General features: G+C 45.7%; 2 protein-coding genes across 5 annotated transcripts; one reads left to right on the plus strand and one right to left on the minus strand.

Annotated features, from left to right (window-relative positions):
* Positions 1-284: 284 nt before the first annotated feature.
* On the minus strand, positions 285-2,741 carry SNRPB (small nuclear ribonucleoprotein polypeptides B and B1). The gene is made up of 7 exons (XM_071446840.1): positions 2,602-2,741; positions 2,348-2,499; positions 1,872-1,983; positions 1,462-1,614; positions 966-1,104; positions 687-812; positions 285-472 (listed from the first exon to the last, which is right to left on the minus strand). The coding sequence occupies exons 1-7, from the start codon at positions 2,602-2,604 to the stop codon at positions 435-437; spliced, it is 723 nt and encodes a 240-aa protein (XP_071302941.1). The 5' UTR covers positions 2,605-2,741; the 3' UTR covers positions 285-434.
* A 41-nt stretch (positions 2,742-2,782) lies between these two features.
* Positions 2,783-22,042, plus strand: ELMO2 (engulfment and cell motility 2). Of its 4 annotated transcripts, none has more exons than XM_071446835.1 (22): positions 2,783-3,069; positions 7,114-7,239; positions 7,374-7,414; positions 7,910-7,982; positions 8,318-8,368; positions 9,355-9,536; positions 10,332-10,431; positions 10,619-10,770; positions 12,967-13,045; positions 13,649-13,684; positions 16,550-16,600; positions 16,921-17,043; positions 17,667-17,801; positions 18,236-18,340; positions 18,423-18,531; positions 19,165-19,301; positions 19,620-19,783; positions 19,866-19,978; positions 20,277-20,384; positions 20,719-20,799; positions 21,119-21,192; positions 21,714-22,042. In XM_071446835.1, the coding sequence occupies exons 2-22, from the start codon at positions 7,162-7,164 to the stop codon at positions 21,912-21,914; spliced, it is 2,193 nt and encodes a 730-aa protein (XP_071302936.1). In that variant the 5' UTR covers positions 2,783-3,069; positions 7,114-7,161; the 3' UTR covers positions 21,915-22,042. The 4 variants fall into 4 exon arrangements, with proteins under 4 accessions (XP_071302936.1, XP_071302934.1, XP_071302935.1 ...); XM_071446833.1 differs by having other exon boundaries at positions 2,784-3,069; positions 20,713-20,799; XM_071446834.1 differs by having other exon boundaries at positions 2,784-3,039; positions 20,713-20,799.
* Positions 22,043-22,085: the final 43 nt, after the last annotated feature.

The raw sequence follows: 22,085 nt of genomic DNA on the forward strand, positions 1-22,085 counted from the left end.
TTAGAACCCATTTCTATAATAGAAGTTTTTCAAACTACCTGTCACAAAGATGGTTTCTTTATTTTTTTACCATCTCCACTCTCCTAATCTGTTCCTTTTCCATCAGCCTTGTTAAATTTCATTGCTATGCTTTAATTCCTATAAGGAACACACAACAACTGGTAATTTCTGTCAATACAAATTAAGCTTTTTTTCTTCAAGCTTGCTCTTCTGGGATGACCAATGTGGAGCAGTAAAAAGTAATGGCTGCACTCTTGACACAAACAGACCAGCACAACAGTGACTCCTAGTACTAGGTTTTCCATCTTTATTAAAAAGGTCAAACATCACCAGCAGTAGATATAAAATATACATAGCAGAGGTCTGACAGGTGGTACTACTCAGTGTATCCCCTTCTTGGTCTTCTCCCATTTCAGAGGTACAACACAGAACTCTCACGGCCTTGGGGGGCGCATGCCAGGTGGAGGGGGTCCTGGGAATAAAGGAAAGAGTTGAAGAGAAAAGAAGCAGCAAAACTAAACAAAAAAAAAAACATTTCCCCATGCTCACAGTAGCCTAGGACCCCTTTTGGCACCAAAGCACTTTGACAACTAGCAGAGCTAGGGAGACACTGGAATGCATCACCCTTCAAACATTTTGTTACAGCTTCTCAGAGCCCCACGGCAGTTGGGATATCCTGTGCTCACCTCTCATCCCTGGGGGTGGTGGTCTCATGCCTGGGGGGGGCATTCCCATGGGAGCCCCTCGGCCAGGTGGCATTCCCATGGGGGGGCCCATTGGTGGTCTCATGCCTGGAGGAGGCCCCATCATTCCTTAAGCCAGAGAAAAAACAAGCATGTCAATCCAGCTGAATAGTCAAGGCACTGGCTGGGTATCAGGATACCTCCCACAATACCAGATCTTCATCAGAAAAATCTTATCACCAATTTTGCAACAAAATGTGAGCTCTACAGAGTAATTCCTACCTGGAGGAGGGGCTCCTCTGCTCATGGGTGGGGGAGGACCCCCACGCCCTGGTGTGTACTGAGTTGGGGCTCCTGCTATGCTGGCAGTGGCTGCTGCAGCAGCAGCTGCAACTGTTCCACGACCCTGGGGTGTCATCACCTGTACAGAAAACAAACAGACTCAGAAAAAATAGCACCTACTTTATCATAATAACTAAAAAGTAACATTGAAATTCCCCTTCAGAAATTACACCAGTCTTCTCTTAACTTACTAAAGAACACTACAACCTGTAATACAATTCAATGGATACTACTTGAATTATGTGTGAAAAGCTACACTTTTCAACCCTCTTTTGTCATACAGGACAATACCTAGGGAGATAAAGTACCAAAAAAAAAGCCTCGCTAGGCTCAAACTGTGGTAACAGAAACTAAGGTTACAGTTCTTCCACTACACCAATTGCTTGCATCACACTGGTACCAAAAAATAAAAGCCACATGGGCCATAGTATCTCACCTGTTGGGATGGTCCTCCCACTCCTCTGACAGGGCCAGCTAATCCTGCTGGAGCTTGTGGCATGGGAGTACCAGCTGGAACTCCCCTCCCTGCTGCTCTCCCAACACCAGGTCCTCCAGCAGCTCCAGCAAGGGGCACCCGGGCAATTCCAGTCTGAAAACACAGCCCCAAAAAAGAAAGATTTATCAGAAATCCTCAGAGCCTACAGATGCTCACAGCCTTCCTTTGTCCAATGAAATGTCCCAGCCCACAAAGGAATTAGAGCTTCCTGCAGAGAAGTTTGATGGACCTAGTCACAACAGCATCTGTAAGATCTGTAAGTCTACAACAATACAATAGCAGCATTCCCCTGTAAAGAAGCAAATTCATCAGATTTCCCTTCTTTTCTTTAGCTCTCTACTCATTCTTACATCTTTTGGAGGTGGTCCTTCAACTGTCATGGACACCAGGTTTTCCCCTCGCAGCAACACAAGACCAAGGACTCGTTTCTCTTCCCGCTCTGGCTGTTTTGAATTTTTAGGTCTGGGGAGGAAAAAAAATTGCAAAACAGAAGAAAAAACAGAATGAATGAATGCTGCTCTTTGAGCTTGCAACAGAATATATGACTAGGCCGCTTCTCCAGAGATGAGCACATTTTTATCTGCCACAAACCAAGTACAAAAAGAAATCTAAACTGCTACAAATGGCATCACGTATATTGGTTATTTGGAAAGAACCGAAACAAAGGATCCCATAAACTTTGGCAGTTTGGGGATTTGACAAAAGAGACTAAACCCGTGAGTGTTTTTGCAGGAGCCGGCAGCACACGCTGCCCCAGCGCTGTCCTGGCTCTCGCCCCGAGGCCCCCCCGATGAGAAGCCGGGCTGGGGGCGCCCCCACCGCTCACTTGATCTTGCGGAACTCGTCGCAGTCGCAGAGGATGAGGTTCATGTGCTTATCGAAGGCCTTGAACGTGCCGATGAAGACGCGCCCGTCCTGCAGGATGCACCGCATGCGGTAGTCGATGTGCTGCAGCATCTTGCTGCTCTTCCCCACCGTCTGCAATAGAGCGCCGCATTACCCGCGGCCCGGCCCGGAGCTCCCTGCACCGGTGGCTCGCTGCACCGGCGGATCCCCGCCCCGCGGGCCCGCCCGGCTCACCATGGTTGCGGCTTTCCGTGTTCCCCCCGCCGCCGCTGCTGCTCCTGCCGGTCCCGCCGCGCTCCCTCGCTCCGCGCTCCCCGCCCGCCCCGGCGGAAGCTCCTACGCGCGGCCGCCGCGACTTCCGCCCGCGCTGCGCGGGCCCCGCCCGTTCCGGCGCGCCGCGGCCGCGCTTCCCGGGGCGGGGCGCGCCCGGGGGCGGGGGCTGCGCAGAGCTCCGCGGCCCCGCGCTCGCTGCCGGGGCGGAGGGAGCCGAGCGCGGCCGCCGCAGAGCCCCGCGCCAGTCCGAGCGGCTGCCCTGCATGAGCTCCCGCACGCCCGGCCCCTGGCGCTCGCAGCCGCTCCCGGAGGCGGGGCACCGTGGGCACGGGGAACTGACGTGAGCCCCGCCGCGGCGGCCCCGGAGGCGAGGAGGGGCGCGGGGACGAGGGACGCTCGGTTAGCGGCATTGACCCGGCTGCGCAGGGGGTGCGCTGGGGCGGCGGGGCCGGCGGGTCGGGTCGGGTCGGGTCTCCATGGTCCCCGCGGTCTCCATGGCAGCGCGGCGGGCGCATGACGCGCCCAGGGGCGGTGCCAGCGCCGGCAGCGCCTTGGCGGGGCCGCGGGAACGCGGGGCGGCCGCGGTGGGGCCGGGGGAGCGCGGGCGGGCGAGAGCGTGGGTAGGGACAGGGATAGGGACAGACACAGGGACAGGGAGCGCAGCCGTCGGCGGAGCGCCTCGGGTCTGCCGCCTCCCCGGGCGCGCTGCGGCGCCGCGCCCACCGTGCCCGCGGCCCTGACTCCGGCCTGGCTCCTCCGCCCGCCCCCGGCCCGGCCCGGCCTGGCCGCCGCCCCAGCTCCCGTAGCTCCCGTTGTGCCCGGCGCGCCGCCCCCGCTGCTCCCGGATACACCGAGAGGGGCGAGGCCGGTGCTCCCTCGGGAGCCGAGGCACAGCGCGGACAGGGCTTAGCTGAAAAATTCTTGTTTAATTCCTTTAGCTGGGTTTTGGGCCAAGCTTCAGGGCTTGGCGCCTAGCTGGCGGCTTTGAAGTCACTTGACTGATTGAAAATAATAAAGCAGTTCTCTTTTTGCTCCTTGCTATCAGTTTCTGTCTTTGCCAAGAGACGGTCTCTGCTGTGCTGTGTTGAAATGTGCATTTCCAGGGCCGATAGGCGTAAGCTTTACTGCCAAAGTGCAGCCATGGAAGGCCTTTGGAGCAACGTAGGATTCCAGAGGCAGGGAATCTGAGCCATTTGCTTCTCTGGTTTATCTAGACAGGGATGTTTCTCGTTGCTTGGTGTGTGAGGTAGCATAGAAAACTGCATAGCCTTCAGGCTGGGCTCTGCTATCTCCTACCCTTTCATGCTGCTTGGCCAAGGAATGTCTTCTCTGCCCACCTGTCCCATTAGTCCCTGTGCCAATGTCACTTCCAACTTTAGCTTGGCCAGTTGGTACCATCTGGGGACTTGCTGAGGACTGCCGAGGGTGTTTTGTTGCATCTACAGGTTTCAGAAGCTGCAGCTATTTGCTTGTTGACTGGGGGATTCTACCAGGCAGCTTTTCTTTTTCAGAGAATGTTCTTTCATCCTCCTCATTTTCATTCTGTGTGCAGCACACTTTGTTCTCTATCTGTAATGAAAAGAAGATTGAGTTTGTGAATAGGGAAATTCTGCTTAAAATACTGTAGTTGTTTTAGCTTGCAGCTTCTCAGAAGTCTTTTGAATAGTGTGTTTTTAGTGGCTCTGCTGATTTTTCCTTGCCCTGCAGCTACCCCTGCACCACTGCTTTACATGACAGATCTCACTCTGCAGAAGCAGACTGAATTAATTTTTGATGGATTTTAGCTTGGCTTCTGTCTCTCTGTACAAACTGTGAGGAATTGTTTACATGCTGTTGAGAAGAATGTGCTGTGAGAGCATGCACATGAGTGACTGACTGGTAAACACAATGACACAACATCATGGTCTGCACTTTCACAAGAGCTTCTCAACAATTTTATCAGCTCTATCATTGTTGCACTGCAAAATATCCATTGTAAAACCAAACATCTTGACACCCCTCTTGTCTGCAGATGCACAGTGAAATCTTTTCAAAGCATGCTTTTGGCACACAACCTCACATTAAGAGGCTGACCTGAAGTACTCTTTGTATTCCATGGTCCAGTCATCCTCTTCTGGAAAGCTGCTTCTGCTGAACTATCGGTCTGTGTTGGTCCTTCAAAGCATTGTTTGACCAAGACTGTTCTAAAACGTTTCCTACTTTTTTAATTTTTAATTCCTGTTTCTCTGGGTTCTCCTTAGCCAAGTCACTTTGGTGTTCAAATCTCTGCCTTGGGAGAGATACCTGTGGTGTCTGCTCTGTGGTGCTGCTGTGCACAAAAAAAAAAAAAAAACCCTTGAAGATATTTTTCAGAGTCTTGAAGCTCTGTTTCTTTCACTCTGTATTTGCTGTGCCTTGAATACTGATTGGAAAGGGAGCATGGTTGCCAGTCAAGAGTGGGTGCTCATTTATGGAAGACATTTGGGGCAGAAATGAGTGTTAAATATCATGGTGAGTTACTTGGAATTTGTATGAAGCTGAGAACTTTTTTTTTGAGATACCAAGGGAGTGCAATACAACTTGGTTGGTCCCTGGTCCAACTAGGGGAGCTGCAGGTAGAGTCCATGACCTCTGGGTGCTGTGTGCCTCTGCAGTACTTTTTTTGGGGAGGAAACAGGACATTTATATGGTTATTAAGGACATTATTTAGTAGTGGACTTGGCAGGGTTATGTTTATGGTTGGACTTCATGACCTAAAGGGTATTTTCCAACCTAAACGTTCTATTATTTCTCAGGATTTCCCCTCATATCAGCATTTCTGTTTTAATGGGCACTTCCCTATCTGAATGAGGCATGTTCTTTGAGTGGGAAAAGACAAGTCAGAGATTTGTAAAGGCTTCTACCTCTAATAATTTGGACATCTTTGTTTTGGCATATAAATTGCTGTATTTCCCTGTACTTTTCAGTAGCAACTTGTCACTTGCAATACAAATAAAAGACTATGACTGTACTGCAAGAGGCTGAAGGGAAAAGTGGTAATTAGATGCTAATTACTCATGCATAATTACTCATGGGTAAATTAGTTTAAAAAGTTGCAAATTCAGTTCTTAATACTCAGGGACTAATCTTTGAGCCCTGTCTCTACACTGTGTATTTGTTGTGTCTTGAACATTGAATAGATTTAGATGTTTTCTGGTTGTGACCTGCTTGCTCATGGGAGAGGTAATTACCTGTTCAGTTATTACAGGCTGGGTACTGGGATGTTGAGTGTGTGATTTCTGCACAGGACTGGTGTTTCTCAGGCTTTCAGTTTAGGTCATCATAGCCTTTAATTGCTGGAGAGCAGTGAGTGGAAATCACACAGCATTTGGGAACTGCCTGTCTGTTCCTGGATTTAATACATGGAAACCCTACAGGTCTAAGGGTGTCATACAAATTGGGCTTTTTGGGGAGTACTGGTTGGATACTGGTAATTGCCCTGATTTGGTGCCCTGAGTCTGCTGCTTTTCCAAGGTCAGCTAATGTTTGCTGCTTATCTGGAAGGTTGGAGATGTTATTTTGAACCTAACTTGACTGGCACTTTTCTGAATGAGATGTGTTTACTTTTACAGTTATTTAATGAGTTTTAAGAAAATAGAAGCCACTCTTGGGATTGGTGCTCAAACAGAAAGAGAAGGCCAGGAGTACTGATACTGACTTGTAGCCATCTCTGTGAATTGGGGTTGGCTTTCCAGAATATAATGAAATTCTGAATCTGGCTTGCCAGATACGTTCCAGGTGATGGGGGGTGGTAGAGTGGAGCAAGTCTGGCTGTCATAGGAGTTCAGGAGGTCACATAGTCCAATTTTTTGGGCACAAACCACTGTCTGACAACTGACTGGGACCAAACCCTGAACACAAGCTTATGCTCTGAAAGGCATGTTAAAGAAGTGAAAGGTACACTTCCAGAGCAAATGCTGAGTTACCTAATTTTCTGTGATGGATGCTCATGTCTTGGATTTATGATATCATAGGAAGGGAATAGGATAAAGCTAGCTTTGCCTAAGAGCCTGTTTGGGTACCTGAGTAGATCAAGTTGTCTAAGAAATTTGAATGGGGCATGAGTAAACATGAGCCCATGGGAGGGAGGCTACCTGGACAGTCTGTTCCTGCTCTCACCTACAGCTGAGCCTAGGGAGCTGCTGCTTTAGCAGTCCTGCAGCCTGAGCTGCCAGTACAGACAGTGGGTGGCAGATGGGGCTTTGCTGGTCAACGTCCCCTCTTGTGAGTGCCCCAACAAGCCCTCAGTATTTCTCAGGTGATGAAGCTGGGCATGCAATTTCACAATATGCTGTTTATGTGAATCCTTGATCTCTGCTAATAATGGCTGCTTTGTCCCTGTCAGGCCCAGAAAACCGTAAGGCTGAGCTTAGGTGTTTCAAAGCTTGGTGTTAGATCCAGTGTAGCAAGTGAAATAGCTTTCAGAGAAGATGCTCACTATCTTTCTCTTAACAGGTGTGGAGGTGTATGCTGTTGTAAGGGCACCTGGAGGAGTCTGGAGCAATGCCACCACCTTCAGACATTGTGAAAGTGGCTGTTGAGTGGCCAGGTGCCAATGCCCAGCTGCTGGAAATAGATCAGGTGAGACCTGGTAACCAGGTGGGGGAGGAAAGGCACCCCAGCGTTGCTACTGGAATGTGGGAAGCATAGAAATGGGCAGTATTCCTTTCTGGTTGAGAGGAACACGGCTACTGAGGACTCTCTTTCTGTTCTAGAAAAGGCCTCTTGCATCCATCATCAAGGAGGTCTGTGATGGGTGAGTAGTTCTCTGGGAATCCTTGTGGAGAAAGTCTGTCCTGCTGACAAATCTTGCTGGGTTACTGTGGAAGTCTGCTGCTTGTTCATGTGCTGCTAGCACAGTCCATGCTGCCTGCTGCTGGTTTTGGCCATGGAATGGGCTGGGGTTTAAATTGTGAAGAAAAGGATCTCCTGGAAAATGGGAGCCTTCCATTTTTATTCCAATTCTAAGTGTGTGCATTTGTCACTTTAGGGTCAGTTTCTCTGAGGATTGGCCCATCCTGCTGTTCTTGAAGTGTAAGCCTGTTCAGATGTTCCACAGAGTTGATTTAGAATGGGCTTAAGTCCCACATTGTCCTCAAGAGGAGTTTTCTCTCCTCTTTGGGAGACCTAATTTCCCCTGCTAAAGCTTTGCTTGGAAGTTCTTTTGCAACTTCCTGGGATCAAGCTCCATTTCCTAATGGACAGCTAGAAGAGGACAAAGATGCTTAATGTATCCTTCTTCCTCTGCCAGGTGGTCGTTGCCAAACCCTGAGTACTACACGCTGCGTTATGCTGATGGTCCTCAGCTGTACATCACTGAGCAGGTCAGTGTGGGAGGCAGCAGTTTGTGATAACCCTGGGGGAGAGTCCAGAATGTCTTGGACTACAGTCATGGAACAATCCTGCACTAATCCTTGAGGAGCAGCATCTCTGCTCTCAGAGAGATTCAGACTCAAGTGGTGCCATTCAACAGAGGAGCTCTGCACTGTTCCCTTTGCATGCCTGGCTGTGGGGACTCAGGCACTCAAATTCAGTGCCCTCAGTGGGGTTGTGTGGCATAGGAGCCCCTTTACTGTGCATACAGATGTGCACTGTAGATCCAGCTGGGTTATTTCCCCCCCACACTTTTCCACAGTTAAAGTTTGTGTTTTCTTTGCAGACTCGCTGTGACATCAAGAATGGAACCATCCTCCAGCTGGCAGTGTCCCCGGTAAATGCTTCCTCACCTCCCTCTTTCTCAGTAACTCTCCATGGGTGGCAGGCTGTTTCTTACCTCTTGGCTTTTCTTTCTCCTTCTCCCCCAGATTGCAGGGGGTGATTGCAAATGACCTTTGTGGTGGGCCCTTCCACACAGTGAGGCACACACTCTTTGTTTTCCCTCCTGGCTGTGGTGTGTGTCTTTCCTTTGGATGCTCTGCCCTTTTATAGGACTTCCTGTCAATAAATCCAGTCTACAGTTTTAGTGCCTCTCCTAGATTAGGAAGCTGTGAAACACCTGACAAATGAATTTTCAATGTGAGTGCACTTAGCCTGGTTAGTTAGAAAGCAACAGTTCCAGTGACTGCAAAAAATTTAAATGGAGACAAATTTGATGAAGAGGAGGTTGTTCTTGCTGAATTATTGCTATTGTGCCCTCAAAAATCACCTTTTTCAGCTTTCTTTTTATTTAACTTCTTAAACCTTTTTTTTGTGCAAATTCTTGGCATAGAGCTGAGGGTGAGTAGGATTGGGAGAAGGTACTTGGGCAAAAGGGAATTAAGAGGATATAATATTCTGTGTCTGAGAAATCTTACAGAATGTCTTGTGGATACACAAAATGAGATCATGCTTCTCTTTGAATCTGTGAGACTTTTTATCAATATTGTATTTCTTTAATGGTGTTGCTCCATATTTCTATACCCACCTCCACTCACCTCAGCGAGGAGAAAAACAGGCATTTGCTCTAACATGCAAACCAGCATTTTACTCACCTCCTGCTTGGCTGCAACTGTTGCTGAGAGAAGCCTTTTTTTAGTCTGTCTTAGACTTGCTGACTGCAGCTGATAGCAGCACTTGCTGAATGTGACTTTGCTGCTATCTCTAGCCTGGCTCTGCTCTCCCTGCCCACCCATGGGCTTCTGACAGAATGCTGATGCTGGCAGGACTCAGCCTGCAGGTGCCTGCTCTGTAACTGGCACCATCCCTCTTTCCTGCCAGTCCAGGGCAGCTCGCCAGCTGATGGAGAGGATCCAGTCCCACAGCATGGAGGCCAGGCTGGATGCCATGAAGGAATTGGCCAAACTTTCAGCAGACGTCACCTTTGCCACAGAGTTCATCAACATGGAAGGGATTACAGTGCTGACACGGCTTGTGGAGAGTGGGACCAAGCTTCTATCCCAGTAAGTTTCCTTTATTCCAGGACTCTGGGAGGAGGCCTTGAATAAGGGGCTCATTTTGCTAGCTGAAGTGGCATTAAGCAATTTCACAACCTTAGAGCAAATGCTGATTTGTGGAGACAAAATCTTTCCAGTCATTTGCTAAATCTCACGAAGCAGAAGAGGAGACAGTCATGATTTGCTCTGGAAGTTTCCTCAAGCACAGTCACAGTGAACTATGGTACAAAGAATTCAGTTGGACTTTCTGTTGCAGTTGTTATATTTCATTGAAAGTACTTTTAAAGTCTTGATAACTTACTGTAATAACATTTATAGCTGTTCTTATATATTAGCAACTAATACATTTTTGGCATTTTTTGCAATCTTCCCTTCAGTCTCTTTTATCTTTCTGTCTTGTGGTTATGTATTAAATTTTCCACAATTCATGCTGTGCCTTCATTTTATTTCAAGTCAGGTCCCAATATTTAGAGGACAGTTAACTTCCCTTTTTTTTTTCTGACGTGGAAACGTGTTTGCTCCTTTGAGTAGCCAAGTACTGATCCTGGTGATTGTGAGTCTCTGGTAGCAGGACTAGGGACTTACTGCTGCTCATTTTAATTTGTGCTTGTAACCAGGAAAAGTAAAATATCTTTCTACAAAACAGTAAAATTATCTGCATGAATGCATACACCTTATTGCTCCCCCAGGTGCCACACTGTGTTATTAGGAGAACGTGGTGACGTTTTCCTCTTATCCAGCTTGAGTGGACTATTTTTCTTGCCAGCAGATCTCTTGTAACTGAATTCTTCAATTTCTCAGTTATAGTGAGATGCTGGCTTTCACCCTGACTGCCTTCTTGGAGCTCATGGACCACGGTATTGTCTCCTGGGACATGGTCTCAATAACCTTCATCAAACAGGTGAGTTTAGGTGGAGGGGGTGAGTGGATATTATTTCTTTTCATGCTTTAAAGCCTCTCCCAGGAAGAGCTCAAGACTCTGAGAAGCTGAGTACTGTCTGAGAGCACAGTGCACCCCCTTTGTGAGCTCTCACTCCCCACAAGGTGTCCTGGCTGGCAGCAGCTGAGCTGACTTGGTGTGTGCTCAGATTGCAGGGTACGTGAGCCAGCCCATGGTGGACGTGTCCATCCTGCAGCGCTCCCTGGCCATCCTGGAGAGCATGGTGCTCAACAGCCAGACTCTGTACCAGAAAATTGCAGAGGAGATCACTGTGGGGCAGCTCATTTCCCACCTGCAAGTGTGAGTGTCCACCCAGCAATGGGGGGATTTATACCAATTTTATGGCTACTTGTTTATTTCAAAATACATCCTCTTACATTTGCAGCACTTAAATATTATATTTTTTAAGCATTACCAATACGACAATTACTTGAACTTCAGGATTTCTAATGGATTTTTTTGAAAAGTGAGATCCTAGAAAAATATGTTCTGTGTTCTGGAAGAACTTGGGCACATGAGTGTTGAACAAAGATATTTCACTTTAAATAACTGCCCAAGTGCAAGGACCAAACCTGCATTTCACTACAACAACTTCCCAAAGGTTTTGCATCCAGCTGTCTGTCACTTTTACCCCTCTTTAAATTGTCTCCACTAGAATCTAAGAGCTCATCATCTTCTGGGTTTTGTCCTGCATACTAAGGAAGAAAACAATTGCTTTTCTTGCTTGAAGGGATTAAAAATTCCCTTCATTTTCTTCCTCCCTTTCCAAACAAACTGGCAAATTAATTTCTGTCTCTTAGGGCTGTTTGTCTAGGTCAGTTCTACTCTTCATTATAAAAAAGCTGCATGTAGTTGTTAGAGCTTTGAACAGGTTGGGTTTTTCTCAAGCCTTTTAATTCTGACTGTATGGAAAAGCACTATTTGTGAATGTGATTGATGCTCTTTAATCAGAGATCAGTAGTTTAACCAAATTATAGTGCAAACAAAGTGTTGCATCAATGTCACTGCGTGCTTGGAATGTTTATACATTTGAATTTGGTTAATAGAAAAGCTAAACAAGTTCTCCTGAACACCTCAGCAGCTTTGTTCTGCAAAGACTATATGTTCTTTCAGCTTTATGATTTCTGGTTTACTCAAACACAGATTTGGTCCTTACATTGAACACACTTGTCCAGGTTTTTGAAGCAAATTATCTTTGTTCAAGACATAAACTTGTGTGCTTAAGTGCTTCCAGAACACAAATGGTCACTTAAGAAAGCATCCATGCAGGGAATATTTTGGAAGGGGAGGGGGAGGGTGAGTCAGGATTTTCTGGTGGTTTTCTTGGCAAGGCCATCAGGAGGGAACAGTTCATAACAGAGGATATGTTCTGGAAGAACATGACCATGGAAACAAGTCCAAAGGAGATGAGTTAGAAGAGGAGAAACTAACCTAAAAATTGTTCTGCTTTTTCAAAAAGCAAGCAGTGTGGTGAAAAGAGCAACAAACCCTGAAAAGGAGAGCAAAAGTGAATGACAGACTTCAGAGACCTGTGCAGCTTGGAGGCCCAAGGAGAACCTAGGATGGTGCATGGAGATTTGCATGTTGGAAGTACAGCAGATTGACCAAAATGAAAAAGATTTGGAAGGGAGCAATAGAAGAAAGAATATGGTTGTTATCCAGAGATATGTCAAAGTGAGGAACATAGGTATTTAAGCTAAAAGAAGTATTGGCTTTAGATCTTTTATAAAAAGATCTTTTATGTCTACATGTATAGTTAAATAAATAAAAAAATATATTTTTAAAGATAAGTATATTCATGCACACATACTCATTTAGGAGGTACACTGGACTTCTGTTCATCAGAAGAGCTTGATGCAGGAGTGCTCTGGGTCGGGCTGAGGGATAGAGTGACTTGACAGCCAAGGTCTGCCCCCAGGAAGAGTCAGAGTATTACAGGATACAAACCTGCATTTGACAGAATATCAGGAGGAGGACAGAAGAATAACATTGGCATTTAGAAGCTTAGTTTTGTGCAGTTTTGAATGTGACAAGTATAACCACATGCTCTGTGTGACCTAGGAAGGGGCTAAGCACCTGAAGTTCTGCAGTGAAGCATTCTTTCCCCTTAGTTCCATTTGATTTTGGTGGCTTCCACTGGCATAGGGAAGAAAAATAACTTGCTCCATGCAAGTTCCAAGCTGTGTCCATGTAGCAGACTGTACCATAACCAGGTTTTACAGAGATAGTTTCAGCACTGGAAACAAACTGTGGTGGTGCTGGGCTGCAGTTTGCTGGGCCTCCTGGATAATGGACCTGTCAGTCAGAAATCTCTGTCAGGTTTTTGCAAGCCTTTTGAAGAGTTGCACATCATAAGCATGGGTTAGATGAGTCCTGCATGTCTGTTGAAAATGCACAACTGCTGTAGTCAGTGTTGTCATGGTGCAGGTAAAGCAGCAAGCTGTAATGTTCTGTATTGCCTGTTGCCTTACAAGCCTCCCTTTTTTGTGTCTGCAGCTCAAACCAAGAGATTCAGACATATGCCATTGCCTTGATCAATGCCCTCTTCCTGAAGGCACCTGAGGACAAGAGACAGGTTTGTTCTTGCCTTTTGACTTTAAACCTGAGTGATGGTTGCTGCCTGGCTTTTTATGCCTCAGAAATCATATTGTCTGGGCAAGGTAGACCTCAGACCTTGCCAAGAACTTAAGTGCCTGTTTCAGTATGGCAACAGAGGAGAAAAAGTACCATCCCATTAATATTGTGTCCTGGAGCACACATCTATATTTAGGACATGCTCAGAAAGGATTCTGAAAGACCTTCAGAGACAGAAAGTAATCCTGCAGACAGCATGGGAAGTTTTTTAAAGTTAATTGTGTATGGAAGAGGTAGGCTGAGTAAACTCCTTGGGGCTGTATGTACTTAATAAAGAAACACTCACCTCCCTCTCCCCCAAAAAGGGACCTTTCTTAAGTCATAGAGGGATATTCCTGCTGACAAACATGAGAAATGAAACACTGCCCTGCTCTGAGGAAGCTCCCAAGATCTCAGCTACCTGCAAGATGTGCATATGTGTGTATTGTGTAGCTTTGCTGTGTTAAGCCTTTCTTCTCTAGTGCCCTGTTTGTGCCTTATTCCTGGACTCCAAGCTAAATCCTGTCTGCTTCTCTTTGTGCCTTTTTTTGCTTTCTGCCAGCAGGACAAGCTGCTTAACCCACTAGACCTGCCCATCACTGTAAGTAACTCAAGCCTGGGGGCTGGTCATGTAGGGGACTGTAGGCATGTTAGCTCTTCTCTAGCTGTGCCTCCTTGTATCCCAGGGATGATGCCCACAGCCTCAGAGAGTGGATGAACCTAGGGAGAAGGGTGGGAGGACTCCTGGGGATGCACTCAGATTCTGGAGGGGAGAAGAATCAGTAGCAGGAGAAACCCTGAATGGCTTTCTGTGCACACAAGGTCATACAGATGGTCATAAAAGGAAACTGATTCTGCAAGACTGACCAGGTGAACCAATTGTAAAACTGGAAACAAGTCCTTTAGCAATCTGAATCTCCTTAAACTTACTGCAGCATGAGTTTATAGCCCAAATCTCACTTGTGCTAATGACAGTTTCATATCCAGCTGCATCCTTCTAAAGATAGAGCTGTTTGTCTGTGAAGAGCAGTCACGAAACTTGATGCTGACTGGGGACTAGACCATAAATTCTGCCTACTTTGTGACTTCTCCCTTATGGTAATTGTAGTTCAAGAATGTTTTTTGGCCTCTGCTCACTCCAGGGAAATCACCATTCTTGTTAATTGGTTGATTTGGAACCTTCTCTATTGAGATACTGGTAGGTTTTTTGCTTTTCTGCATGGCACAGAGAATGTTCCACTTTTTTCAAGGATGCAGCACCTTCAGAGTGGAAATTGCCGTCTCAATAAATGTTACATAATTTCTAAAATTAATGGATATGCTTAATACTTGAAAATAAGAAAAATCATACTCCTCTATTGGTAATTCAGCAGAGATAGTAGACCTCATAGCAAACAAAATTCCAAGGGATTTTTCACTACTTTCCTCCTCCCTTGAATACAATTCAAATGACCACAAAGAGCCATGGAGTTGTCTAAGGGACTTGGAGTATCTTCATATGAGTAGAGCCTAAGAGATTTAGGATTGCTCAGCCTTAAGAAGAGAAGACTCAGGGAGATGTTATGTGTTTAAATATCTGATGGAAGGGAATAAAAAAGAGGGAGCCTGACTCCTCTCAGTTGTGGCTACTGACAGCACAAGAGGGAGTGGGCACTGCTTAAAACCCAGGAAATTCCACATGAAATGTGCACACCCACACAATATAAATATGATAGGGGTCAAACACTGGAACAGGTTACCCAGAGAGATTATGGAGTCTCCGTCAGTGGAGATATTAAAAACCTGACTGGACACAGTCCTGGGCAACCAAATCTGTTTGATGTTGCTTGAAACAGCAGAGTTGGACTAGGTGATCTCAAGACATCCCTTTCAGCATAAATCATTCTGTGTTTCTGTGACCATCAAGCAGCAAAGTGGGCCTTACTGAACTCAGCAGAGCATAGATCCCTTAGCAGTGGTTAGACTGTATGTGTGTTGATGCTTCTTTCTATGCTGTTTAGAATTGTTTAATTGTCTTTGTCCTTCCCACTTTTTATCTGCTTCAGTCACCTGTTAACTCCATCCCACATACAAACCAGTTCCTTCAGAGAAAGGATTCTTTGTGTGGCATGCATGAGCAAATCCTAACAACAGAGCCTTGTCCTATTCTCAGTACTCATCTCACAAATAGTAGTAGAAAATAATGACTCAGAGGGCAGTGTGTTCTCTCTGAAAGCGCCTCCTACTTCATCTAGATGCTCCTTAGATACTTTCTACTCAAGCACTGACTCACTTTGGTTGTAAGATGAGCCCTGCTGAACTTGCAGCCATTACAGCTTGGCTGTCAGTCACTGTCTTGGTTCAGGAGCTTTCTGTCTGGATCAAAAGTGGTAATGGGAATTTGGAGCAAGGTTAATGCATACATTTTAGCAGACTTCTTGCTCTGTCAAGAGTGATGTTGATAGGAGCAGTTGGAAAGTCTTGGATTGCTCAGAATGTACAGCTGATTGAGTGCAATTGTCTGAGACTCCACATCTGCTCCTAATTCTCAATCTGCACTGCACAGGAATGTGAAGAGAGATCTCAGACTGTCAGTTCTTTTGGACTTCTTCCAGATGATAAAATGCCCAACAGATTCTTCTTACCCAAAAGATTTTGCTTGTAGCAGCAAACTCATTATATTCACCTTGACATTAGCACTTGTGCCATTCTCCTAGCAGGGGTGATGGGGTCACTGATATGTTAGAAAGTGCATCTTCACAATTTCCAAGGAAAGCACAGATTAGGTTTTTGCAGATGAATGTGTAACTGTTTCTGGAACTAAAGGCATCTTGCATCTGCTGGGGCTGTTTGTCATCATGACTTGATGTTTGGGAAACCCTCCTCATCTAGAGAAGGGAGCCATGCAGTCAAGAGGGAAACTGGAAGCTTTCCTCTAAGCATGAAAATTACTAGCCTGTATTTTTGTAAATTCAAATGCTTCTGTAAATTGTCCTCAAGCTGACTTCTGATCATCTCTTTGGAAACTGGACAAAGGAAATAAATTTCAGAGGCAGTGTTTTTGAAAGGGAGGAGACCTGAAACCTGCATCCCATAGCTCTTGTTATCTTGGGTGTTTACCTTGGGGTAAGAAGCTGTGAAATGCTAATTGGAGGAAGCTCTTGGAGATTTTTCCTGGGCAATGCACAGTGTGCTCCCTGCTGCCATATCTCCTAACAGTGAAGTACCATTTGATGTCCAGCAGTAAGCTAAATTTGCTTTTGTGCTTTGACTCTGCTAGTGGCTTTCTCCACACTAGTGATGTTCTGTAGGGGAGCCATCTATGAGTTGTGGTGAGATGCTAAATTGACAGTCTGTAGAAAAGCACTTTGTTGTGTGCCAATGCTATCTCCAATTCATAGGCTTCTTCCATTTTCTCCTCTCTGTACAGTGTGGGCTTTTTGTTTATATTTCACTCATGTTATTTCATCTTTAAATTCCACAACAGGAAATGGCTAATGCATTTGCCCAGAAGCACCTGAGGTCTATAATCCTAAATGTAAGTATGTCTGGAATGACAGTGCTTCCTAATGTCCTCTCAGTGGAGGTTTCACTAGTGTATAGTGTAAATTCTACTGCCCTCAGGGCACTTGCAGAAAAGTGACTCTTTCAAAGGTAAAGCTTATTCAAAAGGGAGTTACCAGGATGCTGCTCTCTGCTCTTACAGAGCATTTTAATTATGCTTCTGGTGGGATATGAAGGTTCAACAACTGAATGTTTATATAGAGAGGTGCACATGCAGCCTGGCATATGCCTAGGGTTAATACTTCAGCTTTAATTTGCATTCTCTTAATTTCTACCCTCTCCTTTGTTTTGCAGCATGTGATCAGAGGAAACCGCCCCATTAAAACAGAAATGGCACATCAGCTCTACGTCCTGCAGGTCCTGACCTTTAATCTCCTGGAAGAGAGAATGATGACCAAGATGGATCCCAATGATCAGGTCACTATTAGAGCTGAGTAAGATCTGATATAATAGGATGTACAAAGGACCTTATTCCTGGGCTTCCTAGTGCTATGGAATTTGCAGTGCATGGTACATAAAGTTTCCAACTCGCCCTTCATATTGTCAGCCTTGAGATTAGGGTATGCTCATGACCATCCTGCTGCATTCTGTGGGACTTTGAGATGTAAGTGGGCACTGAAAGTCATATACTCCTTTCTTGACCAGCTGTCAAACTGGTTATCTTACCTTTATGGCAGGCACATCATTTTATCTATTTGCTTGCAGTATAGGAGGAAAACTGGGTATTTTTCAGGTGTCTGTTACTCAGCTCTATTACAGTTTTTAAGGAGAAATGCCATAGCATTACCTAAATGCCTAGAAATTGCCTGTAACTTAACTTGCAGTTAGAGAAAAGTGCAAACAAATATTTTGCATTACCCACTGTACTGAAACTTGCCATTTTGAAATGGATTGCTTCTTTGTGCAAAGTGCTCATGACCCTTGGCATCTCTCTGTGTTCATTGTGTGAGCTCTGAGGAGAGATGCAGGAGTGTGCAATCTGTGAAAATACTGCTGTAGTGATTGATCACGTCACCATTTCCCTGCCTTCTGTCCTTCAGGCACAGAGAGACATCATATTTGAGTTGAGAAGAATTGCATTTGATGCAGAGTCTGACAGCAACACCGTCCCTGGCAGCGGAACAGAGAAACGCAAAGCCATGTACACCAAGGACTACAAGATGCTGGGATTCACTGTATGCATCTAGACTGTCAAGGCAATCTGAGCAATCTCCACAGGAGTTGTGGGGAAATAAGGAACAGAAATAGCTGTTATTTTATAAAAGCTGTTTCCTTTACCTTACTTTGGTATCTGAGTTTAGAGATTCAGTTTCGCTCACACTCCTGGGGAAGATCGTTATGAATTTGCTGATGGGTTAAATGCAGGGGTTCATTAGGCACTCTCTGGAGGTATTTCCTTACCATATGCACCAGTGCTATGAAGAATTTGGAACCAGCCTCTCCTCTAGAAAGTTCAGATAGCATTGTCAGCAGGTATTCAGGGTTACCTCTTGGATAGATGTGAGAGAGTGCTTGATGGACATGTGGTTTCAAATTCATTCAGAAAAGGTTCTCACACAATTCCTTTGAGCTAATTTGTTTGGATTCTTTCTACACACTCTTTTCACAGAATCACATCAATCCAGCCATGGATTTTACACAGACTCCCCCTGGGATGCTGGCATTGGACAACATGCTTTACTTGGCCAAATTTCATCAGGACACCTATATCAGGGTACGTGAAGCTGCTGATTTTTACAGATGCCAACACCTCAGCAGCAGCTCTTCTTAGTGTGTGTGGCATCCTGTTCTTGTAGATTGTTCTGGAGAACAGCAGCCGAGAAGATAAACACGAGTGTCCCTTTGGACGCAGTGCCATCGAGCTCACCAGGATGCTTTGTGAGATCCTGCAAGTTGGGGAACTCCGTAAGTACCATTTACTACCCAGCTTCACAGGCTGCTGGGCTGATGCTTCTAAAACCTAATATTCACAAGCATTTGTACCTTGATCTCATTTCTGCCATGTAAGGAAAGGACGAGCTTGGAGTTAGCACAGTTAATGTCTGAGTGATAACATCATTATCAAAATAAAGTAAGAAATTTTGGTGTGTGCACTCTGGTTCTCCTGACAAACTGATACAAGCAGAAAGCTTCGACTTCCCAGAGCTTCAGAAGGGTGCTCTGTTAAAAAAAATAATCTTGAAACCACCATGAACTTGGGAAAAGTTTGTTAGCTCTGACAGTTGGAAAACAGCATTCTGAGAAAATTAACCACTGTAAGAAATTCCACCAGAGGAAGGTGGGAAACACTGTAAGCAGTTACTTTGGGGGACCAGGATGAAAAGGGCATGAGTCACAGAGGTTTGCATGGTGAAGTGTGGGGAGAATTGCTGTTATCAATAAACTATCTATGGGGTGACAAAGTATTGAAATGTCTTAATCTCTTGGAGTAAATACTATTGCACACCATCAGTTGTCTGTCACTGTAGTGGACTTTAATTACTCCTAGTGCCTTGTGTCCAGTATGCTCACATGGCTGTGGTTTGTTTCTTTCTGAAGCCAATGAAGGCAGGAATGACTATCACCCCATGTTTTTCACCCATGACCGTGCATTTGAGGAACTGTTTGCCATCTGTATCCAGCTGTTGAACAAGACCTGGAAAGAAATGAGGGCGACAGCAGAAGATTTTAATAAGGTCAGGATGGAGAAGAGATATTTTTGTAAAATCTTTGGCAGATCAGCACATGTTTACTCAGTCTGTATATTTGGTTAAGGAGTAGGGCACAGATTATGTGACAGGGCATTGGTATGGGCTGTAAAAGAGGATGACTCAACTTTTATTTGAATGCCCTGAGGTCCTTCTTGGTTCTTCTGGATCTTCAAAGTCACAAGTATCCTGATACTCCTGGCCCTGGTTATCCCATGTCAGATCCTTGCTGCCACTGAGCTGTGCACTGATACTCTGCTGCCAACAAGAACGTGACTTGCTTTTCTTCCTGTCCCACCTCTTTAGGTTATGCAGGTTGTTAGGGAACAGATCACAAGGGCTCTGCCCTCTAAACCAAACTCCTTGGACCAGTTCAAGAGTAAACTGCGCAGCCTGAGCTATTCCGAGATTCTGCGGCTACGCCAGTCTGAGAGAATGAGCCAAGATGACTTCCAGTCCCCACCTATTGTGTACGTGCCTAACAAAAACAGTTGCCTTCTATCCCTGCCATTATCTCCATTTTCTGCTTACTCTTCCATATTTGATTGCCAGGGAGCTGAGAGAGAAAATCCAACCCGAGATCTTGGAGCTGATAAAGCAGCAGCGCCTGAACAGGCTTTGTGAGGGAAGTAGCTTTAGGAAAATTGGAAATCGCAGAAGACAAGGTAAGGGGACAGTGTCTACTGTATTTTTTCATGTGAAGAACTGTAGCAAAAAAGATCTAATTAATTAATCTGTCAGCAGGCATGTTGCCAGAAAGAAAAGCTGGTTACTTGGCTGTCCATATCAGCCAGTAGTTTGGATGGCACAAATGTGCATTTCTAAGAATACAGCCATCCCCTCATGAATAAGAAGCTGTGCTGAGGAGCTGGGCGAGCAGATGGATTGGGTGGGGAGGCTCATAGTGACTGTGAGACCTTGTGTGAATGATCTTGCTCAGCTTACCCTTGGTGTGTGTTCCAGAAAGATTCTGGTATTGTCGCCTGGCTCTGAATCACAAGGTGCTACACTATGGAGACCTGGAAGATAATGCCCAGGGGGAAGTGACCTTTGAATCTTTACAGGAAAAAAGTAAGTCCTGATTACAGGCTGTGCACTCTTCTGTGCTCTGCTGTCTAGAGGCTGAATATAATCCTAGCTAAAGATGAAAGGCAGCAGGCTGAAGCCCTGACTAAGGAGATACCAACTTTTGGTCCTTGCCCAAATTCTTAAAATCTTGGAATTAGTTGATAGTTCTTTTTTAAAAGCCAGCTGCAGGGATGTCTTCCTGGTAATGTGTTTTGGAAAACTGCACTAATGAGCTAAAAAACAAACAGTGTCCAGTTGCAAAGACAAAACAAAGTTCTGTATTTTCCTGGTTAGGATTGCTTGTTTGGGAGTTTTACTTTTTCACTGTTAGTTCCAGTTGCAGACATCAAAGCCATTGTCACAGGGAAGGATTGTCCACACATGAAGGAGAAAAGTGCACTGAAACAGAATAAGGCAAGTGCTCCCTTTTCACTCTCATTAATATCTAATGCTGTTGTGTTTGAGATTGAAAGCAAGCAAGAGGAGTGAATGATCTCCCCCACTGCAGGTGTGCTGTGTACAAACCCCACTCTTGTCTGAGCCCTTTCCTAGTGTTCCTTTGTGACTGCGAGGGGCTGTAAGCATGATTGTGCTGTAGTCTCTTCAGAATTGCTCACAATACCAGTGTGAGAAAGTGCACTGAGCTGCAGCAAGGCAGCTCTCTCGAGGTGGCAGGCAGAAGGTGCTATAATGTTCTGTTCAGCTGGTGAGTGAAAGATTCTTTTCCATTTAGGAAGTGTTAGAATTGGCCTTCTCCATATTATACGATCCCGATGAGACCTTGAACTTCATTGCACCTAATAAATATGAGGTAAGAAATGTAGTGGTTAAATAGTAGAATATATAGCAATTAATTTCAGAGATTAAGAAGGATCAGTTGCTTCTCATTAGAGACTCGAGCAGGCTGTCTCTCACCAGGTTCATTCCTAGAATATGTTGCTGATGCTTTATATGAACCATCTTTTTTCCCCATTAGTTATCTTTTCATTTAAAAAGAAAAAAAATTTCCACACTAATTTCCCCTAGCCTGCACTGGTTTTTTTTCCTCCTATGATGCCTAGAATAGGTTTACTTTTTTCATTTGTTGTGCCACAGTAGAAACTCTTGTCTTTCTAGTACAACCATGGGCTTAGACTTTGCTCTAGGCTTTTAATTTCCATTGGAAATGGAAGTGGGCACTATTTTAGAGCTGGGGGTGGGATTTTTTCCCTACATATTAACTCACTCCAGTATTTCCTGTCCTAAAGTTCTCTAATTTTTGCATGGACAGAAAGAATCGACATAAGGTGTCATTTATACCTGGAGTCGTGAATGACCCCTTCTTTTCCACAGTACTGTATCTGGATTGATGGGCTTAACGCCCTCTTGGGGAAGGACATGTCCAGCGAGCTGACCAAGAGCGACCTGGACACGCTGCTTAGCATGGAAATGAAGCTGAGGCTCCTGGACTTGGAGAACATCCAGATCCCCGAAGCGCCGCCGCCGATCCCCAAGGAGCCGAGCAGCTACGACTTCGTGTACCACTACGGCTGAGGGCCCGGGCCCGCCGGGCCGTGCGGCCGGGGCCGCCGCTCGCTGCCGTGCCGCGGGCTGGGCCCGGGGGTCCCGGCGCCGCCCGCCTTTTGTATCGGTTCCAATAATAACCAGTAGCGCTCCTGGCCGCCGCCGCCTCCGCCTCTTTCCGCCCTGCGCGGAGCGTCACCG

This window comes from Agelaius tricolor, unplaced genomic scaffold (assembly GCF_023055355.1).
Source record: "Agelaius tricolor isolate 1412-34295 unplaced genomic scaffold, bAgeTri1.0.p SCAF_23, whole genome shotgun sequence".
Classification (NCBI taxonomy): Eukaryota; Metazoa; Chordata; class Aves; order Passeriformes; family Icteridae; genus Agelaius; species Agelaius tricolor.